Here is a 24,528-nt window from a genome sequence, read left to right as displayed (position 1 = left end):
GCCTTTAAGGGGCCGGGATGTTACGGCTCATTTTTAGTTTAGCGCCCTCTATAATTAAAGGTTGTCTAATATGTCCGCTCACAAAGATAATGTGTTCTATGCGTAGGTCTATCTAGAAGAGACACAAACGTAAGTTTTAATCATCTAATGAATAATATTGTGATAATAATAAGAAATTATGATTAATGCAGTAGTTGATTGAAGTTATATTATAGTTAAATTTGACTCCGAACGCCGTCTAAATGGTGCGTGGAGTGTAGGCCTATCTGTGGCCAAGATTGAAAGCATGTTCATGCTTGTTTTATAATGTTGTAACGTTCGCAATTCTCCCGCGGTTGTCATGGGATGAAATCCAGTGTGATGCGGACGGTGCTCGTTCCGCTTGATTGAGCACGGCTCTATTCAAGAGCTATTTACACGGAAGTGTTATTGTTATGTTTGGAGCTCCGTAAGAGTTATTTAAACGTAAATGCTTGTTATAATACAAACATGTTATTATCTTTTGTTTCTAGTTGAAACCATCATCATCATCATCATTATCATCATCAGTAAAGTCAGTCTTTATTCAATAGCTGATCATCATCAGCGTCATTATCGTGATCTTCATCACATCGGCAAGTTGCCATGGCCATCGCCATTGAGAGTTGAATAAAGTGTTTAAATTGATGCGTTACAAGTTGTCTGAGATTGTTTATTTGATTGTTCAAGTGAAAACCTACGCCCAACAGTAGAGGCTGTTACAACAATATAGTGAGTATAAACATCTGATTTTATGAATTTTAAAGTTAACGGTAAGCATAATTTCAATTCACGAAAAAAGAAATAAACAAGAAATATTTCTTACAAAAAACGCTGCTCGGTTATTGAAAAATATTTTTTATTTAAAATGTTTTCGAATGTGTCATTTTATTGTCACATAATAGTTATTTTACCTCAACAAATACTTAAATTGTCTGTCAGACAATGGTTTTGGGGTTTCTTTTCTCTTTTTATATGTGAATAAATATTATTTTTTTGTTACAGAAGTGAATACTCAATTTCTGTCACTTTAGTTATAGCTAAGGTCAAGTCTGGGGGTCACTTCATCACCCTAGATATTTCAAGTGTGAAGTATCCTATTACAAACACAAACTTTAATGGACTGTTTCGATAATAATTCAATGAATCTCTAACAGTGAATATACCAGAAATGCTTTGGGATTTGTAATTTTAGCATGACATGTCCTAATAGACTCTTTTCCCAGACGTTTTTTGGGTCTACTGTAGCATTTTCGCAAAACTGTCGTCCTTAGAACTATAACTGCTGCTTGCTTTAGCTTCTGATTGAGTAGTCCTAATGGGACGTAGCGGGCTAGAGCAGCAGCGTGAAAACTTAAAATAACAATCAAAACTGAAATATTGTGTTTAATTCGATCAAAACAAATTTAAAAATTAGATGCCTATTGAAACTTCATATTCAAACATTCATACACATAGGACCTTTCAAAGTACTAAAATACAACTAGAATTTAATTCGTCACTTTGACGAATTATAGGTGATCATTTTTATCATTTTACTGAAATTAATTTTTTTTTTACATGCACGTATGTTAACATACGATCAGAAAATGTTTATGTATGCCATCCTATTATACGCTTTTAGTGCTGAGTTGTGCCTATTATATGCCATATACAATATGTACAGTATAATGTATATTTATATACAATGTAGCATAGGTGAAATTACGGGACACACAGTGTTCTAATTTTTTTGGTATGATGGAATTATCAAAATAAACTCGAAGATGACAATTTCGAAAGATAATGAATTGAGCAAATAAATATAAGAATTGGAAGAGAATTTGGCACGTAGAAGTGCTGTGCGCGCTCTTTGAAATTTGTATAACTGTGACGAAAAAGATTAAAGAAATACTTTTTAACTTCAACTGGCCATATGTTAACGTCACAACATCCGATAGGCTTGATTTTTATATGAATTCATATCTACATTTCATCAGCTTTCAGATATTCAAATTTACGGCGAAGGTGAAATTACACGACCTACGTTATTCAAGTTTTTACGCGTGATGACGTCATCAAAATAAAATAGTGGCAAGTCATGAGAAAGTCAATTAATTGAGCAATCACATACTAAAATTTGAGCGAAAATCGGGTACAAAATAACAGAGATACGTTCTATTGAATGTGATAAAATATGACGAAAGATAAAAATAACTTTAAAAAAAATTCAAGTGGCCATTTGATGCGTCACAACATTTTGTACTTAAAATGTGTACATGAATTCATATCTACAACTCAATGGCTTCCAGAATAAGCTAAAAAAATTGGGGGTCATCGTGCATTCTAAAGAATTATTTCATTTTAAAAATGCCTTATTTTTCACCATTTTTAGCACTTTGATGCAATTTATTTGCGCATTTTGTCATTTTTAACCGCTCGTATAGCGTTATTCCAAGTCGGAACTGACTCAAATTTGGTGAATGTACTAAGGATTGTGAGTAGAATGCGATTTGTAAATAAATTGTATTTTTTACGCTTTTTAGGTATCGCGCGCGCAAAATTAATTAATTTTTTGAAACACGCAAATGGCCTTATTCATGCTCTAAATTGATCAAAACGTAATTTTGAGCTTTTTAAATTTTTAACGCGCGATTTCACGCGCATAGCCATACGTGCACGTGCGTTTTTATTTGCTAATATTTTACCCTTCACTTGAAGTTTCTGTGTAGTGAATTTCATTAATATGTGATAATGAATTATTGAGATAATATGATTGATAATGTGATTTCACAAAATGGGGTATAAATGATGTCACGGTTGAGTGATCACGCTGAAAAGCTTATTAGAACTAAGTTAAAGTATTTGAAAGACATTGTGAAATTTTAGTAATCATTGACATTAAACTTTTTGAGATATTTGTTACACAAAATATGTACAGAAAGAAATAAAAAAGAACAAAAATTTCATACAATAACAATAGTGATCATTTAGAATAAAATGATCACCTAATTAAAAAGTAATAAAAACTTAACGTATGGTGTACATAGCCTAGAATGTCTCGGCTTTGTGCGAATTCGTCGAAGCCTATACCGAAGATCAAAGTATGTTACGATAGCCTATCTTGACAAGTCGAGCTCAGCGGTTAAATATCCTTGGTCTGAGCTAGAATTAAAACTTAAGAACAAAGACGTCGCGATGCGGTGCCACTTCTTCAATTCTTTTATAATTAAATAAATTACATAAATAATTATTTGCTGTTTAATTCTTTTCATTTTAGGTTTTGACATTTCAACAGAAATGATAGATGTTGCAAAACAGAAACATCAAGCTGCAAATATATCGTATGAAACTGCAGATATCTCAAACTGCCTGCTGGCGACACACCCAAACTGGAAAGGCGAATTTAGCAAGATCGTTTCTGTTTATGTACTGCATTGGGTAAAAGACAAAAGACAGGCTTTGCAGAATGTATACAACTGCCTAAGCAAAGGTGGAGAGTGTTTTATTCTTTGTGGTGGTACTATGAATCAAATGCGAGGCCACAATGATGATGAACTTCCGTATTACTTGAAAAATCATATCAAATGGAAGAATCATCTTGAGGTACAGTAATAAAATATAATATACTGTAATTGAGATTTTCTAAATTATTATTCATCTAGTCACGACAAGAGACAAAGGAAAAATAAAACATAATACATTTTTTCATCTTGAAGGGGTACGAGAATAAATATTACCCACTAACTCTAGAAGAAAACATGCAGTTGTTAAAATCGGTAGGCTTTGATGAGGTCAAAGGGCACTTGCATACACCCTGTGAGGAATTAGATATCTTTAGTAAAGATGAATTACAAGGTAAGCATATGTCATGGACATGAACCATTGATTTAGTGTATAAACATTTGATATTCACTTCATTTTGTTTCAAAGGGTTCACATATTGGCCCCAAATTTCATATTTAAAATTCGGATCAAACGTAAGGGTGGAGATGATGACACCGGAACGAAAGGAATAGGCCAACCAGCCCTATGGGTACACTTATAAATTTATTTTTATAACAGTTAACACCAATATAAATTCCTGTCATTTGATTGCACGATTGTGGGTCACATGGCGTGCAAATAGTACGCACTACCGTTAAATAACACTTTTTCCTCTATTTTTCGGGTACACAAAAAATTAAGATCATTACTGTAATTCTGAACGTAAAGTCAAACAGCGCCGCCTATTTTAACAATAACAAACATTGAACTCTCGTTTGGTGAATTATTTGTACCATTCCACTCATATAAACATTCATTGTATGATATTTCAGGATATGTAAGTACAATTATTGATCAAATAAAGTATGTGCCTGAGCAGTATCGATCAGAAATGTTTGAAGATGCTTCGGAATGGTGCTTCAAGAACTTTCCCGTCAACAATCGAGGAAATAAATACCTGCGACATGATACACTATTTTTGTGGGCCAAGAAGAATTAATAGATAATTCCTAATGAAAATATATTATAATTGCTTGATAACAGAAACTTGCAATTGCAAAAGTAACTCTGTATTTACTTAGTAAGTGGTATAGATTCTCTACTTAATTTTTGCCATTTACAGTAGGTTACGTCTGGACAAAACATACAATTTTTGTGCCTCTCAGTTTAAAAGAACGGTCAATGACCAGATACATGAACCATTTTACGTTTGTTGGCTTAATTATATCAACAATAATCAGTCGAAGATGCGCACTTATGGCCTATTTAAAAATAATGCTTTCACTGGAAATTGTTGTCGAATATTTTTCTGATTGGCGTCCATGATTTGGATATTATTTTTCCTGCTATCAATTATGTTAACTCCGCCTTTTTTAGGAGACATAATTCATTGTTTTTGTTTAAGTTGTTTATTAGTTTTTTTGATGTCAATTTGATCAAATTTGGTTTTTTTTTGTAATAATAAAGAATTGAATTACTATTACAGGGCATCATTTTTAAAGTACTCGCGAAATATGTGTTTATATGTGAGAATTAGAAAAAAGTAACCCCAACCGAGATTCATAAATATATAAGTTTGGCATTTAAATTTAGTGGGAAGGCAGTTTATAACAATTGTTTCAGAGAATGTTTGGTGCAGCAAATTTTACATTTATTTTTGTGTTCTTATTTCGGTAATATCTGCATATGTGCACTCTATTGTTCATAAAATTTATATAGGCCTAGATAATGCTATTTTCACTAATTGAAAGTTTCTACAGTTGTTAAAATATCCATTGATGAATTCAGAGTGTTTTAGTTGTTTACTTAGATGCATACTAGCACACTTCATTGCTAAATTAGCCGTTCAATAGTTGTACAAACTTTTTAATATTCCCACCCAGCCATTCCCGGCATCATCCAACACCTAACTTCAACACAGGCGCTATTCATATGTTACTCATAGTATTCGCTCATTTGGCTGGTATAATTCTGGAGAATTATTTTGTCCCCAAATTCCACAATTTACCTAACGGATGTCACTTACATCCTTACCGATATACTATACATAACAACCATTTGATTTACTGGCTCCTGTGACAACACACTGCGATGTCATATGTAGTTTTAGCATTGCTTGTAAAGTATCAGTAGAAATAAATATTATGTATTGTTAAATGTATACTCTGAATAAACTGGAAAAGCTTAGTTGTGTTGTGTGTAAACTATAATAGAATAGTAAACAGTTCACGTTATAGGCTATTGACCTGACACACATAAAACCGACTACTTATCCTCGAAACTTTTCAAAGAACTTAAAAAATGTATTGATGATTACACATCCATAAAATCATTCCGTTTTCTATTATTTTTTTAAACTTAATGAACCTTTATCTACATTCAAAAGTGTATACTACGTGCAGGTAATACACTATTTAACAAGTATACGATTTAGTCACACACATAAAATGTTTTAGACTTCCTGAGAGCTCTACAAAGGAAGTAAAATATGAAAAACATATTGCCCTTTATAAACTAATTGATACCAAAATAGGGCTATTAATTGAGAAAAACAACATGCAATTAAAACAAGAACAGAACATAAAACCTTTTTTTTAACAACCTGTTACATTCTGTGTTTTTCTATTATAGGCCTATCATTATTGCAGTACTTTTTAATCTACCCATATCATTAACCTATTCAATACAATTATAATAATACTATAATCGTTTATTGGTTAGTAACTTTAGTTTTAAAAAGATGCTATCGTGCTTGATATGCCATGGTTACAATAATAATACTGTAATCGTTTATTGGTTAGTAACTTTAGTTTTAAAAAGATGCTATCGTGCTTGATATGCCATGGTTACAATTATAATAATACTATAATCGTTTATTGGTTAGTAACTTTAGTTTAAAAAGATGCTATCGTGCTTGATATGCCATGGTTACAATTATAATAATACTATAATCGTTTATTGGTTAGTAACTTTAGTTTTAAAAAGATGCTATCGTGCTTGATATACCATGGTTACAATTTAATTATACTATAATCGTTTATTGGTTAGTAACTTTAGTTTTAAAAAGATGCTATCGTGCTTGATATACCATGGTTACAATAATAATAATACTATAATCGTTTATTGGTTAGTAACTTTAGTTTTAAAAAGATGCTATCGTGCTTGATATACCATTGGTTACAATTTAATTATACTATAATCGTTTATTGGTTAGTAACTTTAGTTTTAACAAGGCCAACAGCCATAAGTCGCGTGCTAAAACGCATAGTGATACTGGACCGACAGACAGACCGACCGACATAGTGAACTATAGAGTCGCGTCCACACGACTAACAAGATGCTATCCTGCTTGATATACCATGGTTAAAATTATAATAATACTATAATCGTTTATTGGTTAGTAACTTTAGTTTTAAAAAGATGCTATCGTGCTTGATATACCATGGTTACAATTATAATAATACTATAATCGTTTATTGGTTAGTAACTTTAGTTTTAAAAAGATGCTATCGTGCTTGATATACCATTGGTTACAATTTAATTATACTATAATCGTTTATTTCATTGGTTAGTAACTTTAGTTTTAAAAAGATGCTATCGTGCTTGTATACCATGGTTACAATTTAATTATACTTCCAAATGTTCACATTGTTTGGTGCTTTGTATGATTTGTATGTAAGTCTTTATTCAGACTTTCTATTAGGCCTATTACAATTTACAATATTCAATTAGGCCTATTACAATTTACAATATTCAATTAGGCCTATTATAATTTACAATAATTCAATTAGGTCTATTACAATTTACAATATTCAATTAGGCCTATTACAATTTACAATATTCAATTAGGCCTATTACAATATTCAATTAGGCCTATTACAATTTACAATATTCAATTAGGCCTATTACAATTTACAATATTCAATTAGGCCTATTACAATTTACAATATTCAATTAGGCCTATTACAATTTACAATATTCAATTAGGCCTATTACAATTTACAATAATTCAATTAGGTCTAATACAATTTACAATATTCAATTAGGCCTATTACAATTTACAATATTCAATTAGGCCTATTACAATTTACAATATTCAATTAGGCCTATTACAATTTACAATATTCAATTAGGCCTATTACAATTTACAATATTCAATTAGGCCTATTACAATTTACAATATTCAATTAGGCCTATTACAATTTACAATATTCAATTAGGCCTATTACAATTTACAATATTCAATTAAGCCTATTACAATTTACAATATTCAATTAGGCCTATTACAATTTACAATATTCAATTAGGCCTATTTACAATTTACAATTTTACATCCAACAGGACACCAAAAAGAAGCGAGTGCTTGTCAGTTTGGGACTATTATTTAAATGCATCTACATACATACAACAACAATTATGTCCAAAAAAAGTAAAAAAACATTGGTCGCCCACGACCGGTCAGCACCTCTGGTGGGGCACTCCCTTGTAGGGATACGGGAAAAATTTTCCTCTATTGTAATAGTGACCACCACCATTCAAATTGACCAACACAAGTGATGTATAAAAGGACAAAAAAAACAGGATGAACCCTATTTGTCCACCGGAAGCACTATGTCGATCGTGAGCGACTCAGTAGGCATAGAGGCCATATAGGCCTAATGTTTTTGTGTATTTTCTCCTCTTTTTCGCGCCTCGGCTTTAGCCAGCTGTGTCCCACACACACAGCACAATAAAGTTCAAAATTGATCATTTTTAAATGCCATTTTTAAATTAGTATGTTAATATTTTATTTGGCAAATAATACATTGTTGGAAAGGTACACATGTCTTCTATCAAATGCTGTTGAAAATTAGCAGAAATATCAATTATTCAATGAAATACAACCAGATTACTAACACCTTCTCCAGCTGGCCACCTCATGAACATGATGAAGGAAATCCCTGTTTGCAGTTTATGACCGCCCATTTTTGGAGATCTAAAAAGTATGATGCTTTTTGATTGGAGTTTCCGTGACAACCTGAGGTGATTGACAGTTAGATCGGTTTTCCAAGTGAAAGGCAAAATGGCTGTAGCTTGTCAACAACAACAAAGCATGTCCCATCATATTATACGATGTCCTAGAACAGAATTGGTGAACTTTTAAAAATTTTCTTCGTTTTTTCGGTAGGTTGATGCAATATTTTAAATCAAAGACACAAATAATATCAAAATAAAATGTACCTATTGTTCAAATATTCAAATGATTGGTTGAGAATCGATGAACGGAAAAAGAAAATAGTAGGCACATGTTTTTCGATTCTCAATCAAGCCACAGTCCATTTAGTTGAGTGTTGACAAAGTGCGGGGGAGCGAGGTATGCGAGGCACGCCAAATATTTTTTGTGCGAGGCATCATTTATCATTTCCAAAAGTGCGAGGCATGCGATGCATATAGTGTACAATTTCAAAAAGGTGCGAGGCATATCTTAACGTCCTAAGCTATATTATATATCTAATAATCAATTATTTATATTTTTATAATAGGCCTAGCGTATCTAAATAGATTCGTGTATACACTCATCATGTTGTTCATGTAACGATTGGTTTTTTTTTCATTCAAGTCATATCGTGTCAAATTTTACTTTTACAAAAGTGCCCAAACTGTTCAAAAGTTGTGCATCCGTATGCGCCATATTTTTAAAATCTGATCGACAGTCTTCAACTTTCGATAAACAATAATTGGTATAGCGACACTCATCAAATGACTGCCATGTTTGTTGGCATTTCGAGCGTCAAGTCTGGAGAATGGTATGCACATTTTAGTTGAATTTCTAAGGGTTTTTGCTTTTTTGACTTTGATCAAAGATTTCACACAAGGGAGGGGGTAATTGTCGAAGATGATATTGAGTCATAAAACATATTGCCTGTAACTTATTTAAATCATAAATTGTGAGTAGGTTAAAATTGTTTACAAAAATTTAAATGTTTGTAACTTATGTAGTTTTTTAATATGTGTTGGGTATTCATTTCCCCGTGCAAGGTTTCCATATTGAAGATGTGACAAGATCAGCGTTATATAGATTTATTAATATGTGTACAGGAAATATGATTTTTAATTTTGCAGATACCAATGGCCTTATATTATATCATTACATATATGTTTGATGTGGGGTTTCCAGCTTAAATTTTCGTTTATAACAATACCTAATACCTAATCTTTTTAGGTTTGTACCATTAATTTTTATGGGAATATTTTGTCTCGGTATTACGATTTTTTGTGTTGTAAAAATAACATAATTAGTTTTATTTACATTTAGTACAAGTTTGTTTGCTTTGAACCATTCATTGAAGATATTTGAATAAAAGTGGTATCATCAGCATAGGAGATTACCTTAGCTACATTACTGACATTACATATATCATTTACATATAGTAAGAATAGTAGGGGTCTAGAATTAACCCCCGTGGACCCACATTTGATTTCTGATGGAAGTGATTTATTATTATTTATACATACAAATGTCAAAGATTGCTTCTGTACAATACTACAAAAACAACCATGATAACTAGTAGTTGATTAATATTTAGTAACTCGATCAAAACTAATCAACTATTGCCAAAGAGGCTCAATTGATACCAGAACGCCAAGAAAGTTACAAACGACGACTCGGATGCAACTCATTGCTCTATGGCGAGGTAAGCGACGTCATTTATTGAGTATCATTAACTAAAATATGTAAAATTAAAACTAATCTTTATGATAATAATAAAGGAATATATATCGGACTTAAAAGCTTAAAAAAAAATAAAAAAGAAAGAAGAAGGAAAGAAATAAAGAAAAAAAGGAGGAATAAGTAAACAGAGAATAGGAAGAAGGAGGAGAAAAGGAGGAAAAGAAAATAATATAATAGAGGAAAATAAAAAAAAAAAAAGAGACAAAGGACAAACAAATTTTTCACTTTATACAAAACTATCCCACTAAACAAGTTGATTTAACAAATGACAGACCCCATCTTAAATAACGCTATAGAGCTAACTTCAGCGATACAATATAAATTTGAGCATATTTACCAATGCACTTTTTTAGTGTACAGTATTTCTATTTAGCTGATCTCGCTGCTCGTCGGTCCACGTGAATTGTTTGGGTGAAATAAAATAATGGCTAAAAGCAGAGTCTGGTGAAGACAATTGTAGATTTACTGTAAATGTACTAGAACAATTACTATTTATCTGTTACCGAATAGTATATCCACATATTTGTGGTGTTGCATATTTGTTCAGAACTTCACATACAATATCACCTGTTGTCTTGTATAATACCATATTATTTACAACTTCTTTACAGAATACTTATTCTATTGAAAATGTCAAAGTTGTCAAAATATCCATTCATGTTTTAGTGCCTTTTACGCACCTATCTCAATGTATTGTTCACGTTATAGGTTATTGACATTGACATACTTTATTCTGGAAACTTTATGGCGAGGCAAGCGACGTCATTTATTTAGTATCATTAACTAAAATATGTCAAATTAAAACTAATCTTTATGATAATAAAGGAATGGTATATATTATCGGAGCTTGAAAAGAAAAAAAGAAGAAGAAATAAGAAAAGAAAAAGAAGAAGGAAAGAGATAAAGAAAATAGAAAAGGGACAAAAGAGAAGAATAAAAAAAGAAAAAGTAAAAGAGAAAATAAAAGAGAAAGAGAAAAAGAGAAGTGAAAAAGGGAGAGGACAAATATCACTTTATACAGACAAAACTGACTCATAAACAGACTCGTATAATACCATTATTGTTTACAACTAATTTCGCCTACTGCATACCTTCTCTAATAAAAAGTTGCCAAAATGTCTATTCTTGTTTTGCTGCTTTTTTAATTTTTAATAACTTATCTTTATTGTAATCTGTTCTTCTTCAACGTTACGATTGTTAAAACTGACCAATCAAATGGTTCACAAATTACGTCATCATCGCGACGGTTTTTTCCCCCTCTTTTAGTCGCGTGCAACGCGACTCTACAGCTCACTATGTCGGTCGGTCGGTTTATCGGTAATCACTAACTTGAGCACGCGACTGCGGCCATGTATGGCCTTGTTTGTACACTTTAGGTCTGATATTAGTGACCTAATTTGCATAATAATGCCACCTGTGAGCTCTCCTAACTAGCCCAATCAGCAAGGAGTCACTCAAGTGGAACAATGAGCTAACTTAGCTTCCTAGAGCCACACAATAAACATTTAATAGTAAATAGTATAGTAATAGTAAAATTAAACTTCTTAATTTGGCCTTTACACCGGCCCCTTAATTGTGAACCACAATTATCTATAACAAACTTGGCAAAATATATTTTCTTTCTTTAATGTAACAAATTAATTGTTTAATTAATGTTTTAATTTAAAAGTTCTTTCTCTTTTAAACATTTAGTTATCTGCCTCTAGAAGTAAGCACAACTTGTCAATTGGTCGCTGGAGTACTGTAGTTGCAGTTTTTACTTCGACCACTCTAACAAATCCATTTCTGTCAATCATTACTTTCAGCACCCTACCAAGTGCCCATGTGTTGCGTGGTGTGGTTTCCATCAACAAAACTATATCTCCAACAGCAAAGTTCCTTCTAGGATTTATCCATTTCCGGCGTGCTTGTAACGAAGGCAAGTACTCTTTTGTCCACCTTTTCCAAAAGAGATCAGCTAGGTGTTGAACTTGACGCCAACGTCGACGTGGATAATTGTCATCTTTGTTAAAGATTCCAGGTTGTAAAACTTTACCTTTGGTCAACAACAAATCATTTGGTGTTAATGCCTGCAGATCATTTGGGTCATCAGAAACAGTAGTAATGGGACGGCTATTTAGTGTTGCTTCAACCTCACAGAATAGTGTATGAAGACCCTCATCATCAAATCGATGCATTTGGTGATGCATTAGTGAGTACAATATTTTCCGTACCGAATGTATTAACCGTTCCCAAACACCGCCGAAATGAGAACCATGCGGTGGATTAAATTTCCAAGTTATACCTTTTTGACTTAAGGTTATTTGTCAGTTTGGTTTGGTTCCACTTGCTGATTTCTTCCCGTAACTCTCTTTCAGCACCAACTAAATTTGTCCCGTTGTCGGACAGTATCATATTGGGTGTACCTCTTCTAGCAATAAAACGTCTTATCGCGTTAATGCATGAGGCGGTATCAAGCGAATGAGCAACTTCAAGATGCACTGCCCGACTGGTAAAGCAAGTGAATATTAGGCCAGTTCTCTTCAGATTTCCACAAGAAGTCTGGGCCATTTAGCCACCGTTGACTTTGTACCAAATGTCTGAAATCGAGACCTCTTGAGGCATCATCAGCTGGGTTACATTTGGATTCCACATATCTCCACTGGCTGCTCTCCGATGATTCTCTGATTGTGTGAATTCGGTTCGCCACAAACGTATGGAAATGTGCAGATTCATTAGATATCCATCTTAAAACTGACGTGCTGTCCGTCCAAAATACAACTTTATGCACCTGACAACTTAACTTATCCTTAATAATAATTTTGTTAATATGAACAGCTAACATAGCGGCTGTCAGCTCCATGCGTGGCACTGTCACCTTCTTCAAGGGTGCAACTCTGGATTTTCCAATAAGTAAAGAACAATGTATCTTTCCGTCAACATCTTCTAATCGGAGATAAGATACCATTCCATAACCTTGGTTACTAGCATCCGAGAAGTTGTGTATCTGAAAAGACTCCACCTTTCCGAAAATACATGGTTTAAAGCATCTAGGGATAATCAATTTATCTAGATTTGTTAAATTGTTTAACCATTGCTGCCATCTAGCTAAGTCGATACCAGTTAATTCTTGGACCCATTGAACATTATTTCTGCACATTTCTTGAAGGAGGATTTTAGCGGGTAAAATAAACGGTGCCGCAAATCCAAAAGGATCATAGACTGAGCTGATTATAGAAAGAACGTTTCTTCTAGTTGGTTGTCGACTTGGTACAACATTCTTAAATCCAAGAGTATCAGCGCCTACTGACCATCTAATTCCTAGAGCTCGTTCTATAGAAAGTTTCTCATAATCTAATTCTATGTTTTCAAACTCTTTGTCTCGTTCAGCGGCTGGAACCGAAAGTAGTACTTCTCGCTTGTTGCTTACCCATTTCGAGAACTTGAAACCACCCATTTCACAAAGTGTGGTAAGCTGCTGAATAAGAGATACTGCTTGGTCACTTGAACTAACCGATTTGAGGCAATCGTCAACATAAAAGTTACCCAACACTGTATCGGCTACTATCGGATCGAATAAATTCTTGTTCATCTGTGCAGTCAAACGCAGTGCAAAGTTGGCACACGAAGGCGATGAGACAGCCCAAAACAAATGAACTGTCATTCTGTAGATAACTGGATCAATGCTTAGATTACCTTGCGGCCACCAATAGAACCGACGAAAATCACACTCATCTTTGGGAACATAAACTTGGTGAAACATCGATACAATGTCTCCCATGACTGCAACATTCTCTTGTCGGAAACCCAATAAGACGCCAATGAGGTTGTTGGTTAGGTTTGGACCTTGAAGGAGAATGTCGGTTAGTGATACCCCCATGGTAAGTACAGTCGAAGACGACACGAACTTTGTCTGGTTTCTTGGGGTGATACACCCCATGATGAGGGATGTACCATACCTTCCCGTCAGCTCTAGCTAAATCCTTAATAGGAACGATTTCTGCATACCCATTTTGTATTATTTTAGACATGAAGTCGTTATAATCAGAATGTAGCTTGGAATCTCTCCGGAGCCTCTTTTCTAAACATTTTAGTCGACGTACAGCTACTTCAGAGTTATCGGGCAAGTTGAAGTCGCTTCTGAAAGGTAAACTAATTTTATAGTGGCCATCTTTCAACCTACAGGATTTTTCCACTACCACCATAAATCTTCTGTCCTCTTGAAACCATTCTTTTCTGTCGTCAATTGTACGTTCAGGAAAGTCATAATTAATGCATTCTCTGACTAACTTCTCTAGTTTTCTGTTGTCTTCAACTTCTTGTATCGCACTTATAGTGGCTTTGTTCACTGCCAAGGTATCTTCTTTACCAGACCTGGATCTATCGTTCCGAATTACGTTCCATGCTATCCAACCTAAAGCTGTCTGTGTCGCATGTGGGCTCCCAGCTGGTCCGGTTCTAACTTGCCTTGGCGTATATGCATCTGGAACATTATTTCCAATTAACAAACCAATGTCGGCGTTGAAATGTGGAAGATGGACATCTGAAAAGTGTGGCCAACGACGAACATCGCTGGCAGTAGGTATGTGATGGTGAGAAACTGGCATCCTATCTTTAGTATATACTTTAGGTAATTCTGTTATATTCAAACCATCAAGACTTAGGATTTCTAAACCTTCCACCACGTAGGTATACATTGTATGTGGTACTCCCATTGTTTCAATTGTGATCTTCATTTTATGACCGGTCCCACACACTTCTTTCATTAGAGCACTGGAGCAGAAAGACACATTACTACCAGGATCAAGAAATGCATATGTGACGACTTCCTTAATACTATTTCTCATTCTCACTCTTACTGGAACAATTGCCATCGTACAGTCTCCATCACATTCTGTATTTTCTGTATCAGAACCATATACATCTGCAAAACTTGAATTGAATTTTCATAGAATCAACGCATCTTACCGCATTTTCACATTCTACCAGAAATGTTGAGAAGGCATCTAAGGGTTACCATCTTTGATTACTGGCCAAGCTAGTGCCTTTCTAATGAAGGCATTTGCGATTAATTCTGTATCTCCATATCGTTCCTCCAATGCAGGTAAAGCTGCTCGGTACCCCAACTCGGCATCAAGATAACTAAAGCCATTACAATCTTCTTTGCTTCTCCGTAGGTAAACTGCTCTAAGTAGTACAACCGCGCATCATCACTTTCCGTATTTCTCACAACTCTGGCCTGAAACTGTCGCATGAATTTTTTATATTCCATGGGATCACCACCAAACTTCATCATTTCCGGTGTTGGCCTTTGAAGCTGTTTCACCAGTGCCTGAGGAAGATCTGCGGCAATACATATGGATTAGTAATCTTCTCATTTACATCAGGTACATGAACCTCATCACCATACACAGGTACCTTATTCTGAACATGTACTTGATGATCTTCGATATGTGCACACACATCAACATGTGTATGTGAATTAACTTTACCATCCAATGAACTTGCAAGTCTAGCTCTCGGAGCCCTATCAATATCAAGGCTATCACTGAATACAGACTCTGCCTCACTGTCAAACTTATCAAGCACTCTGCTTCTTGCTTCAAGGACGTCCACCTCTGTCTGTAGTCTCATCTCTTCTTCTTTCAATCTTAAACTTAACTTCTGAAGTTCTAATTGGTGCACGTTTCTAAGACATGCTGCCCTGGCTTTAAGTTCAGCTCTTTTCTGCTCACTTCGAAGCCTTTCCGACACAGCCAAACTATGCTCAGACGACCTTCTTGACACAATCGATCCAGGTGGATTGGGTTTTTCTCACTGGAAGCTATTCCAAACCACTCTACCATTGAAGCCTTAAAATCGCCAAGCCAATTGCTTCTTTCATCATACCATTTAATTCTATAACTAACACGTTCCTCGTCAGACAACAGAGCGCATAATATTCATCATGCCTTTGGAGAAATTCTTCATACATGCCCATCCATGCCTTATATTCATTTCTCATAACTTCCAATCAGGATTACTCCCCTTCACATACTGAATACGTTCAGATTTTTCTTTAACGGCCTTAAAACTGTAATGAATATTTCTCAACTTTAAATCCTTATTATATCCAAGACCTTTCTTTCCTTTTTTTTTTTTTTTTTGGTTTTCAGGAGAAGCACTCGTTTATTTGCTTCGACATAGTTGATTTCTACCCGTCAATAACCATTGACCTAGTTAAAAAAGCCCTTGAATTCGCCTCCGAGTTTGAAGCAATCTCCGATGAAGAAACAAATATTATTATCCAAGCTAAAAGGTCACTCCTTTTCCATGATAACGCTACATGGTGCAAAAAAGGAACTGAAAACCAACCTGTGTTTGACGTCACACTGGGAAGCTTTGACGGTGCTGAAACCTGTGAAATCGTAGGTACATATCTTTTGTCGCAACTGTCTAACAAATATGGCAACCAAATTGGTCTATACCGCGACGATGGCCTAGCTGCGTTTCGCGAATCAGCCAAAACGATTGAGCTAATCAAGAAAGATATTTGTAAGGTTTTCCAGGAGAACAACCTCAAGCTAACAATTGATGCTAACAAGAAAATAGTCAATTATTTGGATGTAACGTTCGACCTAAGGACAGGGATCTTCCGACCTTTCACTAAGCCTAATAACAAACCAACCTACGTGCACCATGACAGCAACCATCCTCCATCTATTATCCGCAACATCCCACTTGCTATAAATAGACGCCTTTCTGACATCTCATCAGACAAAGATACATTTCATGCATCTGCACCCCTATACCGCGGGACGAGACGCGGGACGTTTAAATTCCCAATTTAGCTGAAAAGTCTTCAACAACATTTTTATTTTAAAGGTATAGCGTTAGGTATATCTCAACTTGAGGAATCCAACCATAGTTTATATCTTGAGAAAATAAGCAGTAAATGGTGAGTTTTCATATAACTATTTTACTAAATTTCCAAGGCCAACGTAGCAGAAGTGTACATCTCTCACTGGGGAAAGATAGCGTCCTGTATAGATAGAGAACAATAGATAGCTTGTTTAGGCCCACGCTAATACTGCTGGACCACGCCAACCAAGCTATCCTACATCATTGAAATATTTAGACCGTCTGGGTGCTGTATATTTATCTGGATAACTGTAAGTCGGAAAACGTTCCAGAACTATTATAAGAAGTTATCTGAACGATCTGAATGAACCAGATACCAAATGATAGTTATAATAATAATTAATTCGACATAGATCCTAAATTAAATCTTAAATATGGCGTCTACAAACCGAACACCCCCGAGACCTCAATCCCCTCCAAGCTCGCAAACCAAATCACAACAACATTCAACAAGCACGTCTAGTATCACTAATCGGACGATTAAATGTGTAGAGCATTGTATGTTAAATCATATCGCCAAAGGAAAAAGCATCGAATGCTCATTTTGCCAAATTGATTTTCACCCACAATGTATTGGAATCTCCGCAACTGGAAAGCGAGCAACCAGTTGGTTTTGCGAATCATGTAGAGGAATACCAAACACTATAACTTCACTACGAAAATCATTAGATAAACAATTTAAAATCATCAATGAGATCAAAGAGCAAAATAACATTCTTCGACAGGAAAATAAACAACTAAAAGATATGGAAATAGTTTTTTTTTTTTTTTTTTTTTTTTTTTTTTTAAAGAAAATAAGAAAAAAAAAAAAAAAGTGGAATGAATCCACATAAGAGAAGAATGTAAAAAAGTTAAATGAAAATTTAAGAAGTTATAGATGCAAAAAAAGATCTGCTGGAAATAAAAGTTTTGTAAACATTAAAGAACAAAAATATTAATATTAAGGTTAAAGAATGAGAACAATATTATGTTAACAGTAAACATATAGTAAGTAATGAGTATAACAGAGAATATGCATTGTTAAATGAAAATGTGGTAGATGAAAAAATCAAAAACAACTATGTAAGAAAAAAATAAGCTTGTTAATGAAAATGTGTTACAGATAATATGTTTAAAAAGAGGAAGCTATGTAATCAATGTGATAATATGTAAACAAATGAATAAAACTCTTTAAATAAGTATATGTATACAGATGATTAAACAAACATTGTAAATATAATGATATGTATTAGTGTATAGTGAAAAATATATGTAAAGAGAACAGTGGTATGGAAATAAAAGTGGGATGAACCCACATAAGATAAAAAAAAACAACTAAAAGATGACTTAGAACTGCAACGCAATGCTATGTGTGACCAAACAAAGAATGACCGTACCAAAGATCTACACGAAAGAACAAATGGTATACCATTGAACACAGACACCCTTATTATAGGAGACTCAATAATCAAGAATATTAATGAAAGAGGATTGATGAAGACTAAAGTCTCTTGTCTACCCGGAGCAAAAATGAAAGATATAAAAGAATCATTGAGATCACTAGACGCGAAAAGTTTTGATACCATAATAATTCATGGCGGAACGAACGACTGCACAAAAGACAAGGATGCAAACAACGCCCCAAACGAGTTCGCACACATAATACAGGATGTTAAAACGAAATCGCCCAGCACATCCATTATATTATCAACAATATGTCCTAGACAAGATGTTATGGAACATCAAGGTAGAGTAGATAAACTGAACGGGGAAATCAAAGGAATCGCGTCAAAAGAGGACTGTAAAATAATTGACAACGACACAACCTTCAATCAAACTATACAATAACGAATGTGAAAGTGGATCCCTCAATAGGAGTAGACTTCACCTCAGCAACTACGGAACGAAGAAATTACTGACCAATATCAACAAAGTACACAGGATTGTGAAAGATAAAGAAACACACAAATCGCACCGAACTTCATTAGGCCACTACTCGTCGCCGATAGGAACACAGGGATATCGCAACAAACAGCACCGTCCAAACACTAACTTAAATTATCGACACAATAGTAGACAAATACAAACAAACAGAACCGGATGTTACTACTGTGGTGAAAGGAACCATCAGATGAAAGACTGTAAACATGGTAAACCAGTACAATGTCACGGATGCTTCGAATTTGGACATAAGAACTATCAATGTCGACTTCCATGGAAACAGGCAATGAAGTAAACGCCGATCCTGAACCAACCAGGAAAAACCTGCGGGGTAATGTAATGTCTTTTAATCATGACAATATATACGATTTCTTAATTGACGAATGTAATAACAATACCTCTATAAATGAGATAACAATTAACAAAAATAGCGAATATATCGCTAGTATCAATAGTGTAAATCCTGATCTTATGTTAAACAACGTGCCTCCAAATAAGAATAATCATAAACATGTTAAAGTTAGACGAGGTAAAAAGAAATCTAAATCATGTAATACGAATACTAACATTAAAATAGCATACAATAATATCAGAGGCTACAAAAGCAAAAAGTATGATATCCAAAAATTTGTAAACATCAATAAAATTAATGTATTTGGAATAGTTGAATCATTTCTAAAAGATAAGGAAGAAATACAAATCAAAGGTTACAATTGGATTGGGAAAAATAGATCATCACTAAAAAAGTCAAGGCGGGATCGGCTTCCTAATTAGGGACGACATTAAGATCATAGATGACAATGTATTAGATACGAGATGTGATACCCTCGAACGACTATGGGTAAAAGTGCAATTTAATAGTTCTACCAATTCAATATATTACATAGCTTTAGTTTATTTTGCATGTGAAGGAACCGATCGCAACTTGACTTATGAGATGTTTGTCTCCTTATTAGCGGAAAAATGATGCTAAAATAATAATTCTTGGTCACTTGATTAACGATGGAGACGAATCTATAAACTATAATGGTCAAGGACTTATTGATTTTAGTAATGATGGTGATCTGTTTATCCTTCACGGTAGTGAAAAATGTACAGGAGTATTTACGTGGGTAAAGAATCAACATAAAAGTGTTTTGGATTATGGTCTTGTATCAGCAAATATTCAAAAAGATATAAATGAATTCATGATAGATGACCAATGTAACTTTCACATAGGTAGCGATCATAACATGATTATAATTGATATGGATGTGGAATCATTTAATAATAATAACACAATCCCTGAAACATTTAAACAACGATGGGATATAAAGTATAACCACGATTGGACAACGTTCCAAGATGACCTTGAATCTAAATTCACTAACTGGGACCCAGCCCATTTAAATGCTAACGAAGCTTGGGAATCATGGAAACGCCTTGTAGTGTCTGCTGCCGAAGAGACAATAGGCTATAAAAAACAGTCCAGAAAAAGTAAACAATGGTTTGATTGTGATATTGAACAGTCAATGGAAAAACGAAAAAAAGCGCGTGTCGAGCACACCGACTATATTGTAAGAACGAAACTAATTCTGACTTTAATAAAACTATAAGGGATAATCTCTGGAAAGATTATCAAACTAAACGAAACGAATGTAAAACATTAATTAGACAAAAAATGATGCAAATCCGGATGGATAGATGTTCAAAAATAATGGAAAAAGGCGGACCTCAGTCTAGAGACTTCTGGTCAGTTTTAAAAGGAAATAAACGAACAAACAATGTTACATCTATAATAATTCCGGGAACGGACAATGTAACATCAGACGCACCCATAATTAAGTCCTCGTTAACCAATTACTTTAATACCTTAGGTAAGAAAAACTTAGATGTAGACAGCTACAACATAAATGTTCAAACCGCTACTCTGGATAAACTCGAATTCTCATGTGAAGATGTAAAATACGCAGTCTCCCTATGTAAAAACAACAAAAGCCCGGGAAATGATAATATTTCTAACGAATTGATAAAAAACGGCGGTAACACAATAGTTGCAAAACTGTATAAACTGTTTAAAAGGCTCTCCCATCTCGAATGTATACCAGATGAATGGAACAACGGCACAATAGTTCCTATATTTAAAAAAGGCGACCGGCGAAATTTAGATAACTATAGAGGAATTACCTTAAACTCATGCATTGCTAAGATCTTTAGTCGAATAATTTCTCGAAGAATATCAGAATTCCTTGAAGAGTATGATTTATTAACCGAAGCACAAGGGGGCTTCCAAAAAGATAGACGATGTGAAGACCATATCTTCACCCTTAAAAGCTTGATAGCTACTCGACAAGCCGAGGGTAAAAAGAAATTTTTGGCTTTTCTCGATTTCCGAAAAGCATTCGATACAGTCTGGAGAGAAGGACTAATAAAAGCATTACGCCGAATCGGTATAAAAGGTAACCTAATTAATATCGTACAAAATTTATATGAGAATGTTAAATGTAAGGTCCAATTTGCTAATTTAGAGACGGAGTTATTTGATATCGATGAAGATGTTAAACAGGGATGCTCGTTATCGCCAACACTCTTCTCAATTAATATACATCAATGAATTACGTATAATGCTTAACAACTCAGATCTAGGTGTTAACATCTTTAACACTAAAATTAATTGTTTATTATGGGCCGACGGGACGTCGTACTAATAGGAGAAAACGAGAAGGAACTTAAAATGCTCCTACAAACTACTACAGAATTTGCTAAAGAATGGAAAATGTCATTTAATTATGATAAATCAAATGTCCTTATCACAGGACAAAGGACCAACTTATATAGAAAATGGAGGTTAGGAAACAATTCTATAACAGAAACTGATAAATACAAATACTTGGGAGTATATATTTCTCGTACGTTGTCGGACAATCTTCACATAGACGAAGTTATCAAGAAGGGTAATCGCATCATTGCGTATATTAAATCCATTATAAATGAACAAGATGATTTTAACAGAATTTATTACGGGGACCTATTATGGAAATCTATCGGAATCTCTACCATTAATTACGCATGCTCAGTTTGGTACTGTAACGGAAAAACAACAATGGCAAAAGTTGAAAACCTGCAGTTTTTAATGGCGAGAACCATTCTTAAGGCTCCGTGTAACGTTGCAAAAGAGGCTCTATATGGTGACTTGGGCTGGCAATCACTAGAATCGCTTCAAAACTACTCTCGGATTAAATATTTTAACCGCCTAAAAAACATGGAGAATGACAGATGGTCCAATGTGATTTTTAACGCCATAAACATTCTTGAAGATAAATTAAAATGGGGATGGTTAAATCAGGTTAAAGAAGCCTTACATAAATGTAACATGGGTGATATGTTCACCAACGAATCACCTGGTAATTGGTTAACTCAATTTAAATGCAAGAACAAAGATATCGATAATAACGAATGGCAGAAGAGAGCACAATCAAAATCATCTCTTTGTGTACAAGAATAAACCGATACTAGAACCATACCTTCTTTACAAAAATGACTTTAAAAGAAGTTGTTTGAAATTTAAGGCGAGATCGAAGTCTCTAAACCTTGAAGGTAGGAAACAGTCATGGTCACCCACGAGTACGGGTATGTGTGCACTCTGCAATAATGACACTGAAACTATCGCACACTTTATGTTAGAATGTAATACATTTAGTAAATTAAGAGAAGAAATCTTCTACCCAATGAAATTACAATTAATGAATAACGGGTTTGAACATTATTTAAGGAACCTCTGAAATGAAATTACATTTGTTATTAGACAATTTATATAATGAAAACGTTGTTCTTGGGGAAATTTTTGACTTGGCTTGTAAAAAATACCTACAAAGTGCCTGGGATACCAGGTTAGATATATATAAGAAATTACCAACATTACCCCAATAATTAGCCTATTTGGCTTTTACATTGATAAACTAGTTTATTTGCTTATCTAACTTCAAATACATATAAACATATATTAGTGTTTATCTCGATTTTTGTAAAAATAATCATGATTATGTATTATTTATACTTTTGACCTATTGTATCGTTATACTGTTATCCAATTGTTTTTTAGTTTTATTTTCTATGTATAAGTTTTTTTTTGTTTTTTTTTTCAGTCAGACATTTTAGCTTATTTAGTTTATACATTGATAGACCAGTTAGATATACCAATAACTAATCATTAAACAAATAAAATCTTGTACTTGCTGTTTGCTATATCTATAATTTCAAGTACATATAAACATATATTTGTGCTTATTTCGATTTATGTAGTAATTTTATCATGATTATGTATTATTTATACTGTTCACCTATTGTACCTTTATTCTGTTTTTTTTTGTTTTTGTTTTTTAGTTTGTTTTTTTTATTTACTATGTATAAGTATTTTTTTTTTGTCTGACATTTTGTAAGTAGGCCCTAATGTGTATTTACTACTGACCTATTGCGTCGATTTATTGATTTGCTCGTTATACAATTGTTTTTAAGTATCTATTCAAGTGTGCAATTACTACTGTACATTTGTTTTTTTGTTTTTTTTCCAATGTAAGTTAATTATGTAAGTTTTATCATCATTTACCTTTTATATGTTGTTTATATTTGTATGGACGCACCACCGAAAGGTGTGTGCCACTGATTCGAAAGTGAGTACCAATAAATACTGAAACCAGGAAGCCCTCAAAGAAAGCGGATACGTCATCAACTTGAGTTCAATGCTGAACAGCAGAAGCCCAAAAAATCACGTACCAGAAACATAATTTGGTTTAACCCACCATTCAGCAAAAACGTAGCAACCAACATCGGCCACAAGTTTTTAGCTATAGTAGAAGATTGTTTTCCTGCCGGCAACAAGCTCAGAAAAATATTTAACAGAAATACCTTGAAACTAAGCTACAGTTGCATGCCCAGCGTAGACAAAGTAATTGTGTGATAGCCAAAGAAAAGTCTACTGAAACCAACGCGAAAACAAGCGGATGTAACTGCCGCAATCCCAATGAATGCCCGCTCCCAGGTAACTGCCTAACAAAAGGTGTAGTTTACCAAGCTACAGTAAAGATAGAAGATTCATCAAAAGAAGAAACATATGTCGGACTAACTGAAAACCAGTTTAAAACCAGATACAGAAACCATACGTCTTCATTCCGGAACGAAAAACTAAGAAACGCAACGGAACTCAGTAAATATATATGGACACTTAAAGACTCTAAAACAAATTACTCAATTAAATGGAAAATTATAAAGAAATGCAAACCTTACTCAAATATTAACAAAAGATGTAATTTATGTATATATGAAAAGTATATTATTATATGTCAACCAGAGCTATGCTCACTGAACCGTAAGAACGAGTTAGCCTCTACTTGTAGACATAGGAAAAAAATCTTACTAAATTGCAGATCCAAATAGTTTATCTAAAACAATAGGCTATTGTATACGACTTCCTGATGACTCATTTCTATTAAGCACTATGAGACAACTGTGTCACTTATGTTTTATATTTCACCTGAAGAGTGCGGCCAGCTACATGC

At 34.0% G+C, this 24,528-nt stretch overlaps 3 protein-coding genes across 3 annotated transcripts; 1 reads left to right on the top strand and 2 right to left on the bottom strand.

Moving 5' to 3' along the window:
• Positions 1 to 64: 64 nt before the first annotated feature.
• On the top strand, positions 65 to 5,657 carry LOC140051197 (juvenile hormone acid O-methyltransferase-like). The gene is made up of 5 exons (XM_072096333.1): positions 65 to 129; positions 513 to 750; positions 3,278 to 3,603; positions 3,717 to 3,855; positions 4,317 to 5,657. Exons 3-5 carry the CDS (start codon positions 3,298 to 3,300, stop codon positions 4,481 to 4,483), a joined length of 612 nt encoding a protein of 203 aa, XP_071952434.1. The 5' UTR covers positions 65 to 129; positions 513 to 750; positions 3,278 to 3,297; the 3' UTR covers positions 4,484 to 5,657.
• Positions 5,658 to 12,665: 7,008 nt separating this feature from the next.
• On the bottom strand, positions 12,666 to 13,838 carry LOC140052410 (uncharacterized). Its single transcript, XM_072098021.1, has one exon. It carries the CDS (start codon positions 13,836 to 13,838, stop codon positions 12,666 to 12,668), a length of 1,173 nt encoding a protein of 390 aa, XP_071954122.1.
• Positions 13,839 to 13,905: 67 nt separating this feature from the next.
• Positions 13,906 to 15,048, bottom strand: LOC140052409 (uncharacterized). The gene has a single exon (XM_072098019.1). The coding sequence runs from the start codon at positions 15,046 to 15,048 to the stop codon at positions 13,906 to 13,908; it is 1,143 nt and encodes a 380-aa protein (XP_071954120.1).
• Between the last annotated feature and the right edge of the window lie 9,480 nt (positions 15,049 to 24,528).

The sequence above is a fragment of the Antedon mediterranea genome, chromosome 6 (assembly GCF_964355755.1).
Source record: "Antedon mediterranea chromosome 6, ecAntMedi1.1, whole genome shotgun sequence".
In the NCBI taxonomy this organism is placed as follows: domain Eukaryota; kingdom Metazoa; phylum Echinodermata; class Crinoidea; order Comatulida; family Antedonidae; genus Antedon; species Antedon mediterranea.
The sequence above is the reverse complement of the archived record's forward strand: the minus strand, read 5'-3'. Positions and strand labels throughout refer to the sequence as shown.

Bases quoted from the DNA above. Each gene is read 5' to 3' on its own strand.
- LOC140051197 (XM_072096333.1), top strand. From the start codon at position 3,298: ATGATAGATGTTGCAAAACAGAAACATCAAGCTGCAAATATATCGTAT. The intron at 3,604-3,716 runs GTACAGTAATAA...TTCATCTTGAAG, and splicing joins AATGGAAGAATCATCTTGAG to GGGTACGAGAATAAATATTA. The intron at 3,856-4,316 runs GTAAGCATATGT...ATGATATTTCAG, and splicing joins TAGTAAAGATGAATTACAAG to GATATGTAAGTACAATTATT.
- LOC140052410 (XM_072098021.1), bottom strand. From the start codon at position 13,838: ATGACAGTTCATTTGTTTTGGGCTGTCTCATCGCCTTCGTGTGCCAAC.
- LOC140052409 (XM_072098019.1), bottom strand. From the start codon at position 15,048: ATGGCAATTGTTCCAGTAAGAGTGAGAATGAGAAATAGTATTAAGGAA.